Genomic DNA, 9,524 nt, shown 5'->3' with positions numbered 1-9,524 from the left:
AAAACCTAAATGTTAAAACACAAGTACAAACAATTGGAAATACCTAATTTCACATTGAAGCAAACATTGTCAAATGAGAAACAAACAAGAATGAAGCAAATATGAGCAGACAAAGCTATCTAAAATTTTAAGGGCATACTATGAACTGTTGGCAGCATTTAAAATAGGCTTTTCTTTAAAAATATAAAGGGACTCTAAAATTTGCAGGTCAGAGCTGCAAAATTTGCAGTTCTTGTTATTTTTGGGCAGATACATGTCCCTTTCCAGCTGGCAGCCACTCCACAACTTGAAATTGTGATAATGCCTTGTATGTTTAATTTTTTCAAGATTACTTTCTACTCAACTTCACACAAATGATGCAAAAGAAATCTTTACTATGCTCACTGCCCATTGGTAACTATTTAATGATTTGTGTTCACCAAAACCAGCCTGCAAAATTTACAAAAACCTTTGTTTGTTTTATGATTTGATTTTTGAATTTGGTCTTGCCTTTTCAATCACGGTACCTCTTTTGCTCTTTGTCCAAAGTAAGAATCAACACAAGGCAACAAACAATACTACAAAACAAGAATCGACACTACAATGCAGGACTCAACACTACAAAGCAGGAATCAACACTACAAAGCAGGAATCAACACTACAATGCAGGACTCAACACTACAAAGCAGGAATAAACACAAAGCAAGAATCAATACAAAGCAAGAATCAACACTACAAAGCTAGAATCAACACTAGTTTAAGACAAGTTTCAAGTGTTTCTCTAAATCTCTCTCTGTCACTTAAGCACTTTATGACTTATGCAGCTCATGGCAGCAATAAAAAGGCAGATGCAAGCCTAGCCAGAAGATAATGGAGTAGTGGTGAATATATTGCAGAGTGCTTGAACATTCCTTTGCATTCAATCACCACTCAAATTGAACTTCAAAAACAGTAGAAAAGATGCAAGGCATTGCTTTGTAAATGTTAATCAAAGGTTCCCGTTCAATTCACTTCATTACATGTCTTTAATAGAGAGCAGCAGAAAAATGGCAAATCCTGCAATGGTTTTCAACCAACTTGCTTACTAACTTTTCCCTCTATTAACTCCCAATTTTTTCTTTGTCTTTCAGGCGGTAAATATTTTTGGTTATGAATATTCTACCAGTTTCACAGCATGGCTCCCTTCAGAGCTTATTGGGTAAGTAAACAAATATTGATCTTTAAAGTATACATCAATCTTTGGACTCTGAACTTTTCAGTGGTCAAGTTAACCAATATGTACAGTACCTACCTTACATTATCCACCCAGTATTTCTTATCATGCCCCCTGGTTTTTGTTTCAGGCTATGTTATCATGCTAGCTGCTGTGAAATAATCATCTCATTGTTCCTCTGCAACTCTCAAGAATTAAATATGAGCACTTAGATTAAAGTTGTAGCTCAGACACCAAAAAACACTGGACCACATATTTGAATTGTTGACAATTTTGGAGTTTTCAATAAATTTTCTTTATCAGGGCAGTCAAGCTCAACTATAAACACAGAACAGCAGGATCTGCTGCTTGCCAACTACAACTTGCCAGGCTTGCGTGTTGATGGCCGTATGTCTGCGGCCAGAAGATTCTTCTGCCTCTTTGTCTTTTTTGATCTTCTCTTCACATCAGTCTTTTGGATAATCTGTGTCTTAGTGAGTGTATATGATTAGTGTGTAAATCAGTGTTTGGTGAGAATTGTTACTGTCATTGAGGTTTGTAGCATATAAATGAAATCTTTAACTGATAAACCTTTGTATTCATGCTTGGAAATTGAAGATTTTCATGTACTGCAGTTAGGTAGAAGTGTATGAAAATAATTTTTCACAACAAGAACAAATTTATATAATTTCTTTTCAGATTGATGGCCAGAGCATCAAAGATGGTTTGATTGAAGAAATTGTGAACTACACATTTGCCACATCCATGTTTGATATGGTGGTACGTTGCTTCTAATTGGATTGTGGCATTCTGTCATTCCTCACACTTTAATGTGTCCAATTAGGATGAGTCTTGAACCACACCTGAACTGATCTGATTTGTTACACACTAAGTTAACTAAGTTCGAACTTTCAACTTTCCAGGCTATGATCAATCTATATTTTTGGATCCTGAATCCTGTTGATAAAAATAAGATTATTGTATGCTTCTTAACGAAAGACTCATTCAAACTCAAATTTCATGTGAAACATGAAACTCCCATTTGACTGTTTTTACAAATGCCAAAAAAATTTCCATTTGTAAATTTATTTATTTGTTTTTGTTTTTCTGAAGAATTTTATTTGTCTACCAAATTAAATATATGGATACAATTTTTAAAAAAATTCAATTTTTTTAGAATCCTTTCCTCCAATTATATATTTAAAAGTATCATAGATGCACTCCTGAAAGCCCTTGATATATTTATGGTGACAGGCTTGAAAAAACACAACCTTTGACAAAATATTATAACATAAAGATTGTACAGTTAATTATAGTAAGCGTTCTTGTCTCAGGTGTGTTCCATGATCCGCTTCTCATTGTTGCTGCTTGTCTATGCTCTCATCCACATTCAGCATTACTGGATGGTTGCAGTGAGTACATTTTTTTTAACTCTGTTCAACTTGATGAAAATTATCCCTTTTAATTAATACTTGAATACTGTATGTTGCATATTAAACTTGACAGGATAGTTTTTAGGACTTTTAATAAATTGAATAATCCAGACTGGCAACTCTTCCTTTCGGTTGGCTTCTGTTGGCCTCTTTGTTGATAAGAACTATCTTATGGATCTTGTCTGGGAAGTGTGTACAGTAAATATATTTCTATTGGGTTAGGACTTCCAATTGTTCTGCACCATTTCTTGGCTGGTTCAAATGCTAGAAAAATTGAATCACAATTCATTGTTATCTTCTTTTTAAACTCATTCCAGCTGACCACAATTCCTTACTCTGTCTTAATGCTAAACAATTCATTCAATTTGGCAGAATTCAGGGTAATCTTCTGCATATCTGTTACCAGGTGACTACGATGCTGTCTTCAGCTTTTTATGTTGCCAAGAGCTTGCTCTTTGAGGTAAGGACTGACACCATAACACAATAAAGGTTTCCTTAGTGATCTATTGGATTGTGATGTAATTATCTTAGGTGATGCATTGGAATGTGATGTGATTTTCTTTCACAGTAAAAATAACATTAGCAGAGTAGTGCCAAAACATTTTAATTAGCTATGAGAGGAACATTGATTCAACAAGTGATAATGTGGATTTAATTTGTATTTTGTTGCAGTGGAAGGGCAGTCCTGATACTGGAAATAGCAGCTCCAACTACCCATTCCTGGTGGTGCTGGTGCTCATCTCCTTCTTGCTGGCCTGGGCGGAGGTCTGGCTTATAGACTTCAGTGTCTTGCCTCAAGAAGCGCGAGCCAAGAACCTCATCAGAGGTCAGTCTCTTCAATTTAGCAATCATTTGTGTCATTTGTGTATTTTTACTATACTTACTGCTGATTATTGTGCGAATTGTAAATTACTAGACATGCCAACACATTGTTCTTTCACTTTCTTGTTTGGATTATTGATAATATCAATTAAATATTTAGAATGGTCAAATAATTTCTGTATTGTATTATTTCTGTATTAGTCCATTTGAGATTAAAATCCAAGTTGCTATGAGCTTTGCACTAAATTATTTTATTGAACTAGGCCTCAAGCTCATTGCAAAATGAGCTTAGTTGTGATGTTTCACTTCACACACAGCACACTTAATTGTGCAGGACATGAAAAGATAGTTACTGTTGGCTTTATGTACCTTTGCTGTCAATACCAATGCGTCGCTATATTTGTACTTCATATGTCTGATGATTGTCCACTTGATGATTGTCCACTTGATGATTGTCCACTTGATGATTGTCCTCTTGATTGTGTCCACTATTGAACACAGCTCTGACAAGCCGTGGGCCAGGCAGCGTGTCGGGGCAGCAAGACGCCACCGCCAGGCTCCGGGACTACATCAGTCAGTGCGCTGCCGAGTCTGTGGCCAACTTCTACTCCCCTCTGCAGTCCCCTTATGGTGCGTGTCGTTTATTATAATATGATCTACTTTATGTTGTTGATTTTGTATAATTAATGTAACCGATAGGCATCTTTTCTGCTAGCCATTGGATAATGTGAATTTGTAATGATCTTTCCCTCAGGGGGGACTTCTGACGCGTGTCTGTGCGCGTCAGAAGTCCTATGGGATTTCGCGTTCCTAGGGGGATTGTTCCTGAGCGCCCCACNGCGCCTCAAATGAATGCACTCGTGCCTCAAATGAATGCACTCGTGCCTCAAATGAATGCACTCGCGCCTCAAATGAATGCACTCGTGCCTCAAATGAATGCACTCGTGCCTCAAATGAATGCACTCGCGCCTCAAATGAATGCACTCGTGCCTCAAATGAATGCACTCGCGCCTCAAATGAATGTATCCTGCTCCCGTTCAACATAAAGTATTTTGTCAGGAGAACGTGTGGCTGTGCTTGGGTGTAGAGGCGCTGCTGCGTAACTACGATCTGCTACGCACGCCAGGCTGGGATCACCACTCGCGCACGCCCGCCGGCGACGTCATCACCGTCAGGAGCAGCCCTGCTGGCAGGAAGATCTTCCGCCTCGCCGTGAGTGTCTTGTTCCCTCTACGTTGTTCTTGAGTAATCGAGTAATCAATCATCTTGAAAGTTGTGCGTTGTTATCAGAATAATTGAAGTCTAGCTGTCGTTGTGTTAGAGACATTTATTCCGGCATATTAACACTTGTTCTCCGTTGTCGTTAAAATTTTGTCGGTGACTAAAAGAGTTTTGAAACAATTGCTTGACGTATTTCTTTAAATATGTAGGTATTGTTGAGCGTATTTATATAATAATTCATCTTAATTTCAAAGATAATATCCAGAGAACTTGTTGGGCTGGAGAAATTGAAGAATTGGTCCTCTGAGGGAAAAATCGTTGAAAACAACTGTAGTCGTAAGTATTGATGTTGGTGGAAGGTTATTCTAGAATCATGGCATGCCACGATGGCAGTGGAAGGTTTTTCTAGAAACATGACATGCCGCGATGTTGGTGGAAGGTTAGTCTAGAAACATGGCATGCCACGATCTTATAGAAAGGTTAGTCTAGAAACATGGGATGTCGCGGTGTTCTTGCTAAATCGACCTGATATATTTTCAATGTGGTACATTGTACAGGCTCCCCTGAAGGCTCCTGCCCAGCTGATCTTCAAAGATGTCGTCGACGACGCTGAGAATATGCCGTCCTGGAACTCTGCTTTGATGGCTGTTAGAAAAGTTCAGGTGATTCATTTAGTGTTGGTTTATAATTACTTCTAAGTGGTTATGCATTTACGTTTCAGTGCGAATTTATTAAATGTATTTTTGCAATTTTTATGTAGGCATGCATTAATTGAATGAACACTTTTGAACAGTCATTGTCTGGGAGCTCTGACGTAGTGCACCAGATCTCCGCGGACGTGTCGGGGTTGGTCAAGTCGCGCGACTTCGTCATGGTGCGGCACTGGAGGCGCATTCAAGGAGGCCCTCTGGACGAATGGACCTCCTGCTGGATTAGTAGCGTGATATCCATCGTGCATCCTCAAGTGCCTGTTGATGACCGCTACGTAAGGTAGGAAGTGCTGTTCTAATTATTAATACGTTAAGGAATCACACGCAAATTTTTCTTCACCAAAACATTCCGAAGATGAAGCAGCTCTTCGTGCTGCAATAAATTACAGCTGCATTTCTTTGCGTTTTCGAGGGTGTTAACGACTGCTTGTCGAATCCTGTAACTTTTTCACTTCACATTCAATTGTTGAATTGCGTAAAGCTAAATTTCCAATTAAGATGTTTGTTATATTAAAAATAGGCGAGAGAGCACACCCAGCGATGAAATTATTTCTGTGCATTTAAGTAGGTATTTCCCATAGAAAAACACAGGGTTTTGATTCATAATATTCTCAGGGGCGAGAACGGACCAGGATGCTGGTCATTTTGTGAGAGCTCGGGAGCTTCAAGCGCTTCGGAGTGCATGTTCTACTGGATCATGGAAACAGACCTCAAAGGCTGGCTGCCTAAAAGGATCGTGGAGAGCGCCATCACGAGCGTGATGTCTGAGCAGGTGGAAGCTCTAAGACGCAGAGCCGCAGCCCTCACTCAGCTGAAGACACAATTGACTGTAAACTATCCTAACTTAGCTCAGGATGACGACAACCTTTTGCGTGCCGAAGTGTCGAACTCGTTCACTTCCGGGGCCAACGCGTCACAATGTAATAGCAATCGTAATAGTTCAGATGACGCTTTGTTAGTTTGATTATCTGTGAGATTAGCTGTGCTAACTGAACTGGTCCTGTAACTTTAAAGAAAGGCATTGAGTTAGGATTAAAAAAAATCATACCCACGAGCACAGGAGACGATTTTGCCCCTCAATACATGCCCGGGCAACTTAATTGTTTTGCTCTGTCCGGTTAAAGGTCATTAAATGAAATACGCGTTATTCCACTCTGATTGCACTGCCGATGTAATTTACACACACTCCTGGTGCTTTGACCTCGCGAATAAATGCTAATCATTTCCTACTGATCACTTCCAGTTTACAAATATATCGAAATACATGCAGAAAACCATTAGTCTTGTTTCGCAATTCTGGGCGGCAATTTAGGCTTGGTAAAAAACAATAAAGCTTACGGAGGAGCCTTATTCGTGCTAAAATATTGATAGATTCCATTTGCGTGTTGCATTCATATAGTTGAAATAATAAATGCCTGATGGCATTGCTAACTTCTTCCGTTGCTTTATATACATCTTATGATCTAGCATTTTTACTGTCAACCACAATTTATACATCATCACCTTCATCACGATTAATCATTTTACTCTTTCGTAGATTTTTAGGTAGCGTGTCGGAGCTCAGTTAAATTTAATGTGAACGCTTGCTTGCTTACGTTACAGTTATTCTTTTTATGACCAATACATGTAAAGGATAAGGAGTTGCATCTTATGTGAAGATGAAGGCCGTATGCATGATTGAGTCTGGTTGTCAGGCTTGCCATTATCTGGTGTGCTACGATCTGCTAAAGATCTTTGTTAGGAATGTGTAACTACGTGGCTCTTCAATGTACCGCTCTGATGACCGAGTGAGTGGAGAGCTCAGTTCTCGTCGTCATTATTCCATGGCGCATGTGTTTGTGCTGATGGTTGATGTTTCAGTGAGGACTTATAATGTTTTCACAATTTTTTCACTGCGAGTCAATTATTCTATTAAAATCAATTATTTGCATTACTTGTATGAGCATAGATTGACACAAATTTCAACCCTAACTGCTTTCCATGCATGGCAGCGACGCTGCAACTAATCGGTGAAGTCGTGCGGCCTACGAACTCTTCTCAAAGGTTACGGCAATTCCTGTGCTACCACATCAATGATGAACAACGTATTCTAGTTGAATATTCCGCACTCTCGTGCTTAACCGAACGAGCTTGGAGTTGTTCATGTGTCACTTGTTCTTACCTACAATTAACAAATAGTCTTCTTTCCGAATTGCATTTGAAGGAATTTTATAATGAATTATATTTTGGTTGCAGGTGATCTATTGCATTGTATACATGTTAATTATCTGTAACTTACTATTAAGCAGTGGTCCAAAAAGTGTTTTGATTTTCTAAGAAATGGTTTGTCTTTTATTTGAATTTACTTGGAGATTATTTAGATCATGACCCTGGTTAAGGATTGTCGTGTGGGCCCGTTGCCGCTGTACAATTATTGGGCACAGTAACATGCCAGCGTATTGAAACAATAGGAAAGTTGTCCGCGTTTCTTTACTGCAAATATGCATGGGAGGTTGATCCTGTTCCTGTTGGATCTGGGACGATTTGCGTTGTTTGGTAACTTGTGTCGGTCAAGTATCAGCAGTATCCTCACGCGTTTGTCTTGGGATGTAGCCTTCAGACTACATTACATGGAGGTGAACGGTATGATCTCTCAATAGGTTCTTTGCAGGTAACTACTATTATGTTTTCACCGGCGACTAAGCCATAAATATGGTGCTAATTGCACCAAAGTCCGCTTACATCAAATTGACTGCAATCGCTCATATTTATATCATTTGATGTGATTACCAGCCCAAGTTTCCGGATAACACGTCTTAAAGAATAATATACACATGCCTGTATAATTGCGAATTTAATCTTGCTTTCCATGTGTCCCGTATCACAGGCCTGAACCTCTTGTAATAATATATTCTATGAATATTTATATTTACAATTAGTATATTTTATACGTAAGAGCCTTTGGAGTTAGTAATCTTATCATTGCCAGACTCGTGAAGCGAGGCGGCGATGTATTATGTTAGGGCGCTTCAGTGTTCAGGCTAAATAAGTAAATATTTCTTATGCTTTACCATTCCTCACACCTTCTTTTCATAGCCATGATTCGGTCATAATTAACTTTGATGAGCAACATTCCGTGAGACTGTAGCTCCACACGACACGAATCCCCTGTGCATGGTATCGAGTATACTATGAACACGACATGTGGACTCCCGCCCGCCTCGTGTTGTAACTCAAATAACTTACCTCACACCCTCTTACTCGTCCGCTGCTCCACTTATCTCACGTTGCTACGTATAATTAATAATGGAATGACCGTAACCCTTTTATTATATGGAACAAGTCAAAGTTTCGCGTAATTCGACCAGTTTTTTTTTGCAAACCTAATACAACGTTTTCTTGATTTGACGCCTCGGATCTCACCACGAGCGGGTGGTATGTATCCTGCATACGGTGCAGTGCTTGCCATCGCTTGAGACTGCAATTGTATGACACTCCTTATGAAATACTCTAGCAGTCGAGCTCGAGTTTTTATTACAACACTTCTCTTCAACTTCACTTCTTGTTGTTTGTTTGTTTGTCTGCCACAAATCTTATAATCGATATTTAACACACTTCTACCTGTCTAATTGATCTGAAATTTTGCATCAATACATGAATCAATTGACAGAATAAATAATTTTGAAAATAATTTTTTTTTTCAATATTAGAAAAATTGACAAAAAATTTTGTCAGCTACAAATCTTAGAAATGATATTTGATACACTTTTACCTGTCTAATTGATCTGAAATTTTGTATACTTGTGTGAAGTCGGAGGCAATGCATGAATCAATTTACAGAATAAATTGATGAAAAATTTACAGAATTTGAAAAATATTTATATATTAAAAAAACTTTATATGTTAAAAAAATTAAAAATTAATTTTTTCAAATATTCGAAAATCAAATGAGAAATTCATTGTACATCTGTAAGATTGGAGACACTGGATTCTTTGGAAGTGTTGTCTTTAAAAAGTAATTTTTAAACGCATATTATTATTGTTGAACTTGTTATAGGTTTTAATATTTTCCATCGTCAATTAAATACGAAATTTTATCTATCGTATCGATGACACTTTCATTTTATAAATCGTATCGATGACACTAACATTTACATTTCTGTATGGAACATTAGGACTTTGAGACCC

At 38.2% G+C, this 9,524-nt stretch overlaps 1 protein-coding gene across 1 annotated transcript; it reads left to right on the top strand.

Annotated features, from left to right (window-relative positions):
• Positions 1-1,080: 1,080 nt before the first annotated feature.
• On the top strand, positions 1,081-8,416 carry LOC108683340 (steroidogenic acute regulatory protein-like). The gene is made up of 11 exons (XM_018172647.2): positions 1,081-1,177; positions 1,496-1,665; positions 1,871-1,951; positions 2,506-2,583; positions 3,011-3,064; positions 3,277-3,430; positions 3,928-4,056; positions 4,475-4,638; positions 5,205-5,309; positions 5,441-5,637; positions 5,973-8,416. The coding sequence occupies exons 1-11, from the start codon at positions 1,129-1,131 to the stop codon at positions 6,319-6,321; spliced, it is 1,530 nt and encodes a 509-aa protein (XP_018028136.1). The 5' UTR covers positions 1,081-1,128; the 3' UTR covers positions 6,322-8,416.
• Positions 8,417-9,524: the final 1,108 nt, after the last annotated feature.

Source organism: Hyalella azteca, unplaced genomic scaffold (genome assembly GCF_000764305.2).
Source record: "Hyalella azteca isolate HAZT.00-mixed unplaced genomic scaffold, Hazt_2.0.2 contig3170, whole genome shotgun sequence".
In the NCBI taxonomy this organism is placed as follows: Eukaryota; Metazoa; Arthropoda; class Malacostraca; order Amphipoda; family Hyalellidae; genus Hyalella; species Hyalella azteca.
This window is presented reverse-complemented; position numbering and strand designations above follow the sequence as displayed.

Bases quoted from the DNA above. Each gene is read 5' to 3' on its own strand.
- LOC108683340 (XM_018172647.2), top strand. From the start codon at position 1,129: ATGAATATTCTACCAGTTTCACAGCATGGCTCCCTTCAGAGCTTATTG. The intron at 2,584-3,010 runs GTGAGTACATTT...ATCTGTTACCAG, and splicing joins AGCATTACTGGATGGTTGCA to GTGACTACGATGCTGTCTTC. The intron at 4,057-4,474 runs GTGCGTGTCGTT...TTCAACATAAAG, and splicing joins CCCTCTGCAGTCCCCTTATG to TATTTTGTCAGGAGAACGTG.